At 46.8% G+C, this 14,126-nt stretch overlaps 1 protein-coding gene across 1 annotated transcript in view; it reads right to left on the reverse strand.

The window, feature by feature from the left end:
- The window catches only part of LOC8028023 (zinc finger protein 2 homolog), a 124,536-nt gene that overhangs the window by 40,581 nt on the left and 69,829 nt on the right, over positions 1–14,126 (reverse strand). The window contains exon 6 of the mRNA XM_029972148.4: positions 12,112–12,277. Within this exon, the coding sequence (XP_029828008.3) occupies positions 12,112–12,277 (166 nt within the window). The remainder of the gene's footprint in view (positions 1–12,111; positions 12,278–14,126) is intronic.

Below are 14,126 nucleotides of genomic sequence, written 5' to 3' on the forward strand. Positions count from 1 at the left end.
CTTTAACTTCTTGGAAAAGAAAGCTAGGGGCTGCCATTCACCGTCCACCTGTTGTTGTAGGACCGCCCCAACAGCCGTAGCTGAAGCATCTGTCATGATCGAGGTTCTGGCATCGTGTTGTGGATGTCGCAGAAGTACAGCGTCAGCAAGTGCAGTCTTTACTGTCAACCTCCAAGGCGCGACCATTTTTTCGAAGGTTGACCTTACCCGCGCGTACCACCAGATCCCCGTCGCTGACGAAGACATCCCAAAGACAGCTATTACAACTACGTTTGGTCTGTTTGAGTTTCTCCGCATGCCCTTTGGCCTCAGTAATGAAAATAAAAGAGATGGCTGGATCTGTGGGTGCGTTGCACCCTACAGATTTATATATATATATATATATATTTCGAAGAACGAGTAAGCGTGGTATATACATCATCCCCGTGTCTTCCCGAACCGCGAAGAAAGGCATTAAAAAAATTAAATGAAATTCTGTGCCTAGGACGACTTTTACCGAGGCTGTAAATGTTATACCAGTTTTAGGTGCTAGGCACTATTAGTTCGTGTATCGCGTAAGTTTGACGCAACGAAAGCAGTTCTCACACGACGTCAGATACATTCCAGTATACTTTCAGGGCATCATCTCGGAACTTCTTCCTCGTGTTTTGAGAATAGTTTGCTTCCAAAATGATTGATAAAGCTGTGGAAACTCTCGTTCGACACCAACGATTTCAGGTTGCTCAGTTGCCTGGTCAAAGAGGTGTCTAACGAAACTCGGCCATTTATTTCTTTTTGTTTCCACAGACAGATCGAAATGATAAAGCTAAACGTAAAGAATAAAAAACAACTTGATGTTAGTATTACGAGGAGTACCTCCAGTGTACATCAGAACCACGGTGACAATCATTGACAAGCGGGGCGTTGGCTGCCCGATGTTCCCCATTGCGGAGCGTATACAAAACGCAGAGATACACGAACCTGCAAACCGGCGCACAGTTTTATTCTTGCATCATTCGTTGCACAAAAACCCTCTACTTCAGTTTTTTTTTTATTTTTTATTATGATTATTTCCCTTAACTTTTCTTTAGACACGCGAGTTAATTAGGCCCGAAAGTCTGCTCGCGCGGTCGAAGGAGGTGAAAGCAGCGTGCATTGCAGCCTCGAAGAAAACCCACGGGGCCGTCAAATTTGCGCAAAACTATTGGAAAATGTCCAGCCGCATGACATATGGAAGCCGCTGAGCAAGGACGCCGGGGCCGCAAAAGCGCAGGTGTGGCGTATTATTGGGACTGCCACCGCTCTGCGCCAAGGCTGCTTGCATGCGCGTGCCGCGGTGGGCCGCGCGCGGACTCTTGAGAAAACGCACGGACACCGAGAACGCTCGCACGACGTATCTGTCTGTCCGTTCGCGTGAGCTAAGATTAGGACTCGCTGGAAATATGGGCGTGGAGGCCTCGAAGAGGTAAACGGCTTTGTTCAAGGTTTAGCAGACTCATACTACACTCCGGCCCAAGGGGAAGGAAAATATACTGGGGGAAAAGGGCCCCGGGCGATCGTCGGGGGCTCCTTTTTAATTAGTCGGTGAGACTGCCTAAGTGCAGTTTTTTCTTCTTCTTCTGGGTCAATATTGAACGACAAAACATAATTTGGAAAATTACCACTCGCTTCGGTTCTCATATCCTTCTTCGCCTCTTCATCTTTCTTTTTTTCTTTTTCTGTGTGTCTGCGTCGACTGTTAAAATAATGAACGCATATGCGGTCGTGCACGCACCGTTTTACTAGTCAGAAAAGATGAACGACGTAAATAACCAGTAACAAATAAAAATGAAAAAAGAAAATACGAACGACGTGAGAGTAGACGTGATTAGCTGGAGTGCGTATGCGCTGTAAATAGAAAGTGTCCTCGAGTATTATACTCCGTTCACCCTTAAGCTGCGACTAGAAGCTCCGCCTTCAGCGCGAGCTCGCTGTCTTCCTCAGTGCTTCGGTTGCGCGTGCCTGAGCGTTCACACTTGCGTTAGCAAAGGAAGAAAGCTCGCGCTGAAGGCGGAGCTTCTAGTCTACGGTCAAGGGTGAACGGAGTATAGTGGTTGCTTCTTTATCCGTTACGCGCTCAATACTTAACATGAATTCCGACAAAAAAAAAAAGTCTTCTTGGCGGTTTCATCGACTTGATAGCGTATTTCCTCACACCATACGGGAAAAAAGAAAATGAAGAATGCGCATTTATCTTCGTTTTGGAACGCCACTTATTGCCATTGGCAGCTTCCGAATGAGAGAATATATTGAGAGTGAGCGGGATTGGCCGAGAGCATCGAAATGATAGTCCATCGTTTTCTCCAATAACTGGAAACTTACCCCGAGGCGCTGGCTCCCAGGTCGTAGCAAGAAAACACTCGCTCGTCTTGACAGCCATTAGGCCAAGTTCCAAGAGCGCAGTTCTCACGCAATTTGAGTCGATCTGCACCCACCGGGAAATACATTAAAGAAAAAAAAAAAAAAACGAACGAAGAACGCATCGGCTCGTCTTGTCCGCGTCAGACCAGCACGCCCCTCGACCGCCGGTGCGGGACGATTAGCGAAGCGGCACTAAATAGAAGCGATGGCCCCTGACCCCCGTGGGTCAGACGACTCGCCCTGGCTCCCGCCTTCCCTGCCGCTTGTTCCCCGCACCCCCCAACCTACCCACCGGAGCTGTCACGGAGTCAGCTACCGGTCATGCCTGCACCTTCCCTGCCACTGCACCGCGTCTCGGAGTCGTCGCAGTCGCTTCGACCTTTCGACCGGCCAGCTCCTTCGAGGATGCGCGCACCTGAAACTACGACGGCTGGACTCGAGCACGGAGGGTGCAAGGACGTCCGACTCGATAAGGTTTGGGCCCGTGGAACCCTCCCCAGGAAGGCGCGCACAGAGGGTGCAGATCGGTGGCAGATGCTCCGTGCGCTCGGACGAAGTCGCCGCCGCCCTCGGTTCTCCTTCGCGTCCGAGCAGGTCGCTCTCGGTCGGTCGGACCTCTCAGATGGGGTTCTTTTCGCCTCGGTTTTTGTTTGTTTGGAGGGGAGTCACCGGCCCGGGGAGACCGGCCGCGCGTTCGGCCGGAGCGGCGTCGTCGTCGGCAACCCGGGATAATGGACGGGAGGTGTGGCGATCTCGCAGAAAGGAACGGGGAGGAACGAAGAGGCAGAAGAGGGGGACGCGCAGGCGATGGCTCGCGCACGATCGTCCCCGGGCGATCGCGGGCCAATTTGGCCGGGAGTTTTGTTTTGGCGCTGCCCTGGCGTCGTTCGAACGTTCCTTCGACGGGACCGCCGCTGCCCGGCCGGCAGGCTCCCGTCGCTCACCTCTCCGCCGAAAGGTCAGCTTTGAAGAGGCAAAACCGCTCCTTGTGCTACACGCGGCGGCGGCGGAGCTGGTGCGGAGGAGCCGCTGCCGTGGACACTGCCTGCTCCTGTTCCGTGGAGGGGCCTCCTCTCCTTTTGTTCTTACTCGCCGAGGGTTGCGTCTTGTCCGACGTGGATTCATGCGGTCGTGGAGCTGGGCTCGGAGGTGGGCAGCGGGGAGGGTCGCGGCGGGCCCTTCTTTCTTTTTCCTTGAGGCTGCGGTTTTGCCGAGGTTCGAGATGGGAGCAGGTGAAGGCATACGAGGGACCATTCGCGCGCATTCCCCTTTATTTCTGTTTATTTTTTTACTTGTTCGGAGCGGGTCTTCGTTAATTGCCTGATATCGGGCGATTGTGCAGCCCTGTGCCACGGGGCCTTCGGCAGAGGAAGAGCTTCTTTCGAATTGCGGCATCTGCTTCTTTTTTTATGAGTTTGCTGATGTGATGGTTAGCTTCCAACTGCTACCAGTTTCTAAATACGTGCTTTGATTTCTTTCGTGATAAATTCCGACCTTCGGAGAATTTCAGAGTTATGCGTCGGTCTTGAGATTTGGAACTTTAATTATTTCCGGTAGTCTAGAGCTGCGTCTCGGTGTCTAAGATATTGAGTCCTTAACATCTAGACACCTATTTAGTTGCACCTGTTAAGTTCCGCTGATTTTAAGCGCATATGCTATAAGTGTTCGAAGTCTGTATTTCTTTGCGCTGTTGACCTGTATTCTCTTTCCAACCTTCGCTTTTGTCTATATTCGAGGCATTTTATTTTGATTGTCGCGAAGACGGCAGATCTCCTCCGCCATTGGTTCCAGATATGTCGTAAAACGTTATCTCGTACGACGGGAAAGGATTTACAAAAATGTTTTCCTTCAAAATAATCAGAACACAAATGGCAATTGCAGGTTACTGTATAAAAGTTAATAAAACGAGCTTTCTCGAGATTTTTATCAATAAACCTATTAAGACGCAGTACTGGCTAAACGAAATAATTTAACCTCGAATTGAAAGCGTTACGTAGCATCACCGACTCAGAATGGAAGTTTATTTCCTTATCTCCTCGAAGTAACAGTTCACAGCAGGCGCATGCGAGGCTCCAACAACAAGCGACGCGCGCAATTTCAAAACGTCGCTCAGTGACAAGACGTACCGGGGAAACCGCTTACACAGTCCGATTGCGCCCGCGAAACAGGCCCTGCATGTTCTCATTCCTACATTTTCATATAGCGGGGAGCAATATGTTCTGCCACGCATTCGTCTCGAGCCAAGGCTGAGCATAACTCACGCAGTCGCAGCCGCCGCGGTGTCTTTTCCCGGGAACACACCTCGGTGGACGCGCCCAGGTCCGTCGGGCGTTTTGACTCGACTCCGCCGCAGCAGAACAAGCCTGTTCTCTCGGCGGCTTGCGTGCCCGCATCTCATAGCGCTCTTGGGATGGTCGCCGCGCCCGCCACGGCGTCTTCCTAATGACCCCGGCGATTCGCGCCGGCTGCGACCCGCACGCGAGGCGACGCCACAGGCGGCAGGCAGAGCAACAGGTCCGGTGCTTTACTCCGCGAGAGCTGCACCGGCGAACGCCTCGGGGGGGCGCGGTGCCCGGGAAATGAAGGCGTTGCAGCCTAAAAGTCGGGCAGGACGCCCGCCACGCGAGGCGAAGGCCGTCGACACGCCGCCGCGTGTGCGCTCTTTCGGTCCTTCTAACTCGGGGGAGGAAAGACGCCAGAGAAAGAGACGCTTCAAAGAAAAGCAAAAATGGCTGGATGAAACCCAGGTGAGTAGACGTGTAGAAAGGACCGAAAATCGGCTCACTTTAGCTTGAAGTGGGTGTGCGGGCGCTAGTATTGACATTTGTAATATTGCTGTCGCGTTAAAGTCTGCACGGTTTTATTTTACGGGGGAAAGTACGATTCGTATAAATTTTAGTCGTAAGGAAGCTGATATTACCGAGCGTTTGTTTCAGTTCCAAAAAAAGGCTTCATAAAATGAGCGCTTTATTTCGAGTCTAGGAAAGGCAAATTTTGCGTATTAATGCCTGTATTTTGATTGAATCAGAAGGCAATATGATTCGTATAATCCGCGCTGTGAATGTCACGGTCGAAGCTTGGGAGGACGTTGCCTACGGGCAATATCCTTCCAAGTTGAGACAGCGGTAAAAACATTTTTTTTTTCATGGCAAATTTAAGAGCACTTAAATTGACGTGTCTTGCTCGAGCCAATGACCACCACAATGATAGTGACCTTTGCCTATGCAATTAGACGTTAGAATTCAAGGGAAAACAATGAGCCTCCTTAGTTGCAGCCGTTTTCGTTTAAACTATATATTTTTTGGGGATTGCTTAACATGAGCACATATGACTCAGCATGATACTATAAAGACATTTGCTTTAATCCACCTGCATCGCAATACGTCTTTATGGCAAGGCACCCTTTCCAGGGCAAAAAAGAAACTATGCTTTCTTGCAGTGCTTCAGAATTCTCCTTTTGTGCCAGCCAGAGACTGAAGGCTGCAGAAGTTGTCCTCCATACCTCTGATCTGTACTGGATTGACCCACTACGTGTGTTGATGAACCGTATAGACCAACACGCGGTCCTGACGTCAAGCAGCTGCGGAGGCGCTGCCGACGGCACTGCGCATGCGCAGAAGCTTCACGCGAATTCGTTTTCTGCGCACGCGCAGTGCCCGCACCTGGTGTGGGCAAACGCGGGCTTGTTTGTAAACAGCGTGGGGGTCTATATAGTCCAATTTATTGGAAAGTTATTGTTCTTCTCTTTAGCTTTTAAATTTGTCTTTGTGTTTGTTCCCCGCACATACGCACGTTACAAGCGCTAAAGTGAACCTCCTTTCAGGTGACCAGAAGAACGTTGGGTTTCCCGTGACGCCAACAACACGCGATTACAACAACGACGAACCAGTGACGTTTAACGTTTAGCTGGCCTTCGGAAATCAGCCGCGAGGCGCAATTTCTCAACCACCCCGTCAGCGAGAAGCACGAATTCCCACACTCGACGGCATCGCGGCACCGAACACGACCCCCAGGAAGCGAAGAAGCCGCGGCGGCGATCGAGGCAACGCGCACCAAGCCACGGCCGCGGGATCTCGCCCCTCGGCCGTCCGCGGGAGCCCGAATTAAAGCGATAATGAAGCGATAGCAGCCGGGATCGTCTTACCGCGCTACTGCCTATAAATAATGGCGATATCCGACCGAACAGGCTCCCTCGTTGTTTCCCCGTGTGCGCGAGCGCGGTTCTACATACGCGAGCTCTGTCCTGGGCTTTTTCTTCTATGTCTGTGTGCGTGTGTTCTTTATCGCGTCGTTATCAAGCATGAACGCTCAGTAATAGTTACGAGCAAAACGTGCGGCGGTCGCAGTGGTCGAATGGCCGAGCGACGCCCGAGGGCGTTGTGTGGTTTAGGGGAACGTGACGCGGGAAGCGGGCACGTTTTGTGGCGCAATTGAGACGCTCTTGGTCGCTTCGTGTAAACGACGCTTCCTCAATGACGCCGGGAACGGTGGAACATCTGTCTCCTGGGTTGACGGCACAAATAAGAAAGAGAAAAAGAATTGTTGTTTCGTTTTTTATTTAGTTGGAGAATCGAGGAAGTTTTAGAGCTTAAAAGCAGAACTGGGTGGGTGTGAGGATGCGAGTAATATGAACGACCGCATACGCGATACCGACTGAGAAATGTATGTGGGTTTATTAGTGGAGTAAAATAAAACCGAAAGAGACGACTAGAAACAAATAGTCACCAATTATTTTCAAATCTAAGAATTCGCTAAAGCGTTGACTGTTTTTATTTTTTTTTTCCAGCGATATATTTTTTGGGTGTAAATTCGATTAAAAGAGAGTGAACGTGATGTTTGTGAACCATACATGAAACAGGTGTTACAAATTCCCAAATGTTGCTCTATTTTACAATGAATAGACCCAAACTGGTTCTCTTTTTATTAACTGCGGGACTCTCTACTTCTAAATATTACACTGCGACAAGGTTTCAGAAGCGCTCTCAATAACGTAGGGCGTCACCTACTTTTCTCTCAGTTATATGAATATATATTTTTTATAATTCCGGATTCCCTCGTTTCTTCAATTTCTTACTTCCTCACCAGGGCTCTTTCATGAAGTATTAGAAGAATCACGTGACCTTCGATTATTTATACAAGTTATTGTGCAGCATGATTAATAGGAAGGCTGCGTGGTTGCCCTAACGCAAGGGAACATTAAACTTGTATACGAGCTCCACTTTACGCTACTGTGCGATAGCTGACTCTCCCCCTTAAAGTACAAGGTTTCACATAATGTGGTCTCAATCAGAGGTCTCCGAACCCGGTCCCGCGGGCCAGATCCGTCCCGCGGAAGTCTTCCGACCGAGCCGCGACTGCCCGCGGTCCTTCCAATGAAGCTCGGCCCGCGGCCTGCTTCCAGCAGATCCGCCGCTACCGGCGTAAACAAGAAGCGTACGTAAAGAAATGGCGCCGCTGTGCTCTCCGAAGTGCAAACGAAGATACCAGAAGGAATGAGAGAAGCTGCATTGTAATGCGAGTCCTCTCGCCATTATATTATTTCAACAATGTCCATCATGGGCATACCGTTCTTATACCCGTGCCACACGGGCAACTCGAATGCCATTTACAACGAGTGACATTTGAGCGGACGGCCAATCAGCGCGCGACACTCCGGGCGTGGCGCATTCCACGCGCGACAGATTGCGAGCTGATTCGCCGATCACACAAATGTCATTCGTTGTAAATGGCATTCGAGTTGCCCGTGTGGCAAGGGTATTTGTCCCACGCTTCATGTTTTGTGTAATTTGCGTTCTCGTGCACATTTTGCATATTGTTCTCTGACGCAGCTATTTCATACTGTAAATATTAGTTTTATCATTCTTATTAATCTTTTCCACTGCGCGAATGTGCCAAATTTCTCACGCGCTTTTATTCATTCCTGGAGAGTTTTCTTAGTCATAAATATTGTTTAATGTCATTGATGGCGAAATATTAATTTTCAGATTGGTATATGCCTTCCTCCACCTTATAGTTTTTTTTTTTAATTCTTACTTTAACGTTTATTTTTCTGTTAAATCCTTGTCTAGGTTTCTTTTTTTTTTTTTTTTCATCTATGATTACTTTTTGGTTCCTGGCCCTCGAGACTCCAACACATTCCTAATCCGGCCCCTTATTAAAACGGTGTGGAGACCCCTGGTCTGAATAGTACATACCAGATCACAACCCAACCCCCTGGGGCGACTTGGACATACGGATACACTGTGGAGCGAAAAATACGTTATATTTGGCCGAGAGTTTATCTTCGAAAGAGTCTGGTTGAGCTTGGACACGTTGCATCGGGAGCAGATGAGCAGAACGGAAGCTCGTATATTTAATCCTATAAGTCGAGTGCTGCTGAGCTTCTGCCAGATAATTGCTTCGTCCGATTCGTCCTCCGCAACATTTCAGATACGCGTTATTTGCTCAGCCGGGCTCCACTTGAGCGCAACTCCGGCCGTTCCATATGGCGATTCCAGGAAAGGGCGGGCGGAAACACGAACTGGGAAGGTCTAAGGACAACACCTGTTCACCCGTGCGAGTTCAAGGCCACGGCTGGACGGACCTTAGCACCAGCGGCTACAGGGTGCGGGCCTGGGAACCTCATCAGGAAGCCCGCATGTTTGCCGACACGGTGCGCGCGCTGTGTTGCCCGCCGAAGCAATTATCTTCGGTTCGGGTAAAGCACGCCTCGGGGATCCTCGCAGTATGGGGCCCTTCCTCCAAGTAGCAACAGACGGTGCAATTTTCTTTCTTTTTTTAAAATTATATTAGGGTTTTTTTATTAATAGGGCGAAGCGGCGTTGTTGACCAGCAGGCGCTATTCAGTAAGAGAGGTTGTGATATATATATATTTTTATGTTGTTCGGAGACACACTCATTATGTGTGTGACCACGTTTAGAACGGCTTGAATTGGCGAGCATTAGTTATAAAATTATCTAGTGTTCTCTTGTCTCTTACCCAATCTCAGCAGCTGACCAATGGCCACTAGCCACAAATTAACTCCCGTCACCGGAATGCCATAGTTTTAAGTGCTGGCATGTAGATGATACAAGTAAAAGGAGAAGTCAAATAGTAGGAACGGAGTCAAACTCAGAAATGGTAAAAGAGATGCTCCCGCATATTGAGGTATTTAGTGCACAAAGTAGAAAGAAGACTACCAACTTAGTAGAGTTAGTCTGCCAACTAGCCCAAGTGTGAACTTTACAACAGAGTTTACTACTATTGAGGAGAAACAGAGGTGTTTCTGTTGAATCATAGATAATGCATTATCAGAGTAAGAGGTATGAGGTTTGCTGAGGAAAAACAAATGCGTGGGATAAGCTGACATGGCATTACCATACCTAAATTGCGAGACGAAGAAACGCACAGACAGATTTAAAGGGGTCATGAAACGTTTTTCCAACTTTTTCCTGTTTAGCTTTCCTCCTCAACTCATAAATAGCGTATTCTACCAAACAGTTTGAGAAGTAGAAAAGAGGTGAGTCCCCTCTTGCTCGGAATCTTGTTTCCGAGCAAAAGGGGACTCTCGGAGTAAGAGAAGACGAGACAGAGCCATTGTCCCCCTAGAAGATTACCCCGTCGCTCAAAATTCAGACAAAAGTTGCTTTCTCCCCAGCCCGTTCACCCCGAAGCTGACAGTGCTAGGGAAGCCACACTTTTGCCACGTGATCACGCTCTCTTGCGCATACCCACGCGCAGATAATGAGGTAAAGTGATGAAAGGGAAGCGGCTGATTGGTCGGGCAAGCGCTTAGCTTCCACCACAATGTCAGCTTAGGGGTGAAGGGAATAAGGGAGGTCCAGCATCGTGTGACGTTTGTTTGGACCCGGTGACGCGCTTTGGGAACCGAGGATGTATCACAGTGAAAAGGCAGAGAGCTTACAAAGGGAAGGAGGTACAAAACAGTCCACTGTGTGTTCAGATTTTCGCTCTGAAAGGCAGGCTTTTAACTTTCTACCTTTTTCCTTTTGGCCCACTGAACGATGTGCTATTAGTAAAATCCCGATCTAAAGTGATTTATACCAGCCCGAAATTCTTTTCATGGGCCCCTTTAAGGGGTATTCACACGAGGGAGAAATCCCGGGGATTTGTCCCCGGCACGCGCGCATCACGAGACGAAAATGCGAGGCTTTTGCACATCGCACAGCCCTACGTTTTCGTCCTGCAGCATCCGCGTGCCGTGGAGAAATCCCCACGATTTCTCCCTCGTGTGAACACCACTTTAAGGGCGATTCAGACATTTGCATTGAGTTCGACCGGGTACGAGGGTTGCTATGGCAACAGCTGCGTCGGCTCCAACAAAAACAGTTTTTATTCCGTTTTGTTGGAGTCGACGCAGCTGTCGCCGTAGCAACCCTCGCACTCGGTCTAAATCAACGCACGTGTGTGAATAGCCCTTTACTCACAACAACGTCTGCGGTTGAAGGCGATTTTGTGTCTGTTCGGTGTTTTATGTCTTTTTGCATGTGAAAACCTAAAATGGAATGTTTTTTTTTTGTTTTTTTTTCTAGAGGAGAAAGGATGCAATCTGGAAATAGCGATCAAAACCTTTAATACCTTTATTACGAATTAGGACGTTCTGAGTAAAAAAAAAAATATATCGCTCACATTTTTGCTTTAATGAGGTACGCTGAAGCAAAAACGTCACGGTGACCAGATTACAATGTTAGGGAGTAAGCAATGTGACAGCCTCGTTGTTCCTAAGCTGACAAAGATTATCCGACGCCACGTTGGAGACAAAGGAATGATTGGACGGTACAAGCCTCAGTTAGTGCCATGGTCGAAAAGTGGGTCGACATGGTGTATTCCAATTAATCTGGCATGACCCGATAGTGATAAAAGAGGGCGCCACGAATTCAATAGTAATATCTCGCCAAGTTTCTTTTCTTTCTTATTTTTAGAGTGCGAAGACTTTCAAAATTTTACGTGATTTTAATTTTAATACAATTAAATGCAAAGGTGCAAGCACGCCATAGAAGCACATGGTGCCTTTCAACCTGTGCTTCTATCATCAGGCCTACTGTGACCAAGATATAAACTAAGTTACACTTGGCCCAAATTTAGACCACCGTGATGTCTGTGCGGGAGTTATGTCAAATTATTGCAATGCTCTGAACCATCGTGGATGCTTATAGGGCTTCAACTAAATCCCAAAGCTTGGATATTTGCGCTTTTTGCCGACTTTGAATTTTCTTATCAATAGTGTAGATGTCGGATCTTCACTCAGTATTTCAAAAAAACACGAAAAAAAAACAATCTACATGACCATTAATAAATATTAATGAGAAAAAAATCATTCGTGCTAGAGCACCAAGTTTTATGAGTTCTGCCAACTGCTGAGTAAACTGATATTTTATTTGGTTAGCATATTAGTAATAATCATTAATATATGCTATATTTGCTCATGAAATTTCAGATAGCATCTCAGAATTCTCAGTGAATCATTAACCACCAAACAGAAATCAGTCTGGCCCACCAGTCTTCTCCACAACATTTACGATTTGTTGTCTTCTAGTCGTCAGAAAAAAATGCGCACAACTTCCCCCTTCCACTACAGTTCATGAGGCAGTAGTACGTATCTTCCACAAGTTGCCACATCCACAAGTTGACTGAAGCTATGGTGGCTTGAGGCAACTTGTGGAAGAGTAGAGACATTTCAACTGTGCTGTTTACAGTGATAAATATGACTAATGGACTCTGTTCCGGCTCACCCGTGTGAAGGAAGAGATGGTTCTTGAGGTTGGTCTGCTTGCTGAAGCCTCTGTTGCAGATGTGGCACTTAAAGGGCCAAGACCCACTGTGTACGTACATGTGGCTCTTGAGGTCACCGGGTGTTGGGAAGGATTTGGAGCAGAGTGTGCACTTGTGAGGCTTCTCCTGAGAAGAGAGTGAAACAAAGGAAGGCACTTGTTGCAGTAACAATTCAAGCGAAAACTCCCGTTTTAAAAGTCGCGTTTTTTACAAAAAAAGTTGTCGCATCATTCAACGGAATACAATAATAAATGCGGTTTCAACCTCTTCGTAACGAACTATTTGTTAACTGCGAGTCGGGTTAGAACGTGAGCCAGTTTTTACGACATCATTTTATAACCAGCGGTTTTACAGATACTCCTAAGTCAAAGACAAACGATAGGCCGGCATCGCTCTCCTCATTACCTGAGTATACTAGAATAACGGCCGGTGCATAAAAAAAAAACATATTACGACCTACGTATAAAGAAGGAACATGCCATGTGTAAGAGGCTTTAATTATGTGCAACAGAAAAGACAGAAGTTGTTGCTTTTCTTGACGTTCGGTACTATAGGTCCACCTTACAAAGCAACTCCAAGCACCCGCACTTCTCGCATATTATGTTAGAGGGAGGTATATTTTAGGCCGCTATAGTTTACATGTGAGACTATAATCATGCGGCATTAATAACAGGGGTGCGCAATTCTAAGTGACCATTACCTGTTAAACATTTTGGTCGTAATTTATAAAAGCGGACATGTATTTTGCGTTTCAATGTTTAGTCGATGTTCGATCATATAAAATTATTAAAAATACAAATCACTAAAACTCCGCATCAGGCGTAGTTTTATGGACAGAAAATAAAGTAAAATATTGTGTGAGCAGAGGCGAAACGTTTTTCTCGTCACTGACAGCCCTAGAAATGCATGGCTGAGGAGTCTCCATCAGTGTTGCAGACGTTTCTCAAAGAAAGGAACGAAAGCTCGTTCCTCGTTCCTTCTGATTTTCGGAACGCGTTGCCGTTACAAGTTTCATATGTGAAAAAGGAACTCGTTCCCGTTGCAGTTAAAATATGTAACGTATCGTTACATATACCTTACACTTGTATTTTTCTGTTTACCGTATTTAGTTAGATCGAGCAAAGTTTAATTTTTTTAATATTTATCCCATCAAATCGCAACATACATATTTCAATGCCAGGATGGAAGGACATCAGGAAACGAAAACAAATGGAAGCAAGGTTTCATTTGTCGAAATAATCGCCTTAAAAATCTCAGCTTTTAACCCCATTCATGTTTGTGGTGGGTGATTCAAACAAGCCAAATGTACCATTACCCACATTGCACGAGCGTTTTACAACAACCTCACATGTTTCAATCTAACAAAGTCCTTTGTTCGAACTTAACAACTGTTGCTTCTCGATATTGGTATCCTTAAGGCGAGCAAGTGAAGAAGAGGGCAGGGCTTTTGGAAGGACAGTGTTAAAAAGTACAAGCCCTTCTTCGCGAAGATGAATTCGTTGTTCAGTTTGAAGGTCGGGGACAAGGAGAAAAGAAATAAAGATTAAGTTTGTGTATCTTTTAAGTGACTGATATTCATGATACAAGGGTGTGCTCGATGCCTGGTAACCTGTTATTTTGCTGTAACTGTATGTATTTGTGAAAGCAGTGATGGCTGTAGTCGGCCTTAGATTTATGCATATACAAAGATTCATGAAAGCAAATAAAGTAACTGAGTTTGAAACGTCTCAATTTTCGTCTTTTCCTTCGACTAAAAGTTTTGCTTTTTGTACCTTTGAATCAATCTCCATTATCTCTCCTGCACCCGACTGTTACCGAGCGAGAACCACACGAAATAATCCCTAAGATAATGAACCAAAAAAATTAATGAGACCCTGCCCTTCGTAAAGACGTTGTTTTTATACTTTTAGAATTTCCCTCTTAGAAATAAAATAAAAATTATTCCACTAAACGAAAAAAAGGAACGCCTTCTTTT

This window comes from Ixodes scapularis, unplaced genomic scaffold (assembly GCF_016920785.2).
Source record: "Ixodes scapularis isolate PalLabHiFi unplaced genomic scaffold, ASM1692078v2 PGA_scaffold0__279_contigs__length_252992795, whole genome shotgun sequence".
Lineage (NCBI taxonomy): Eukaryota > Metazoa > Arthropoda > Arachnida > Ixodida > Ixodidae > Ixodes > Ixodes scapularis.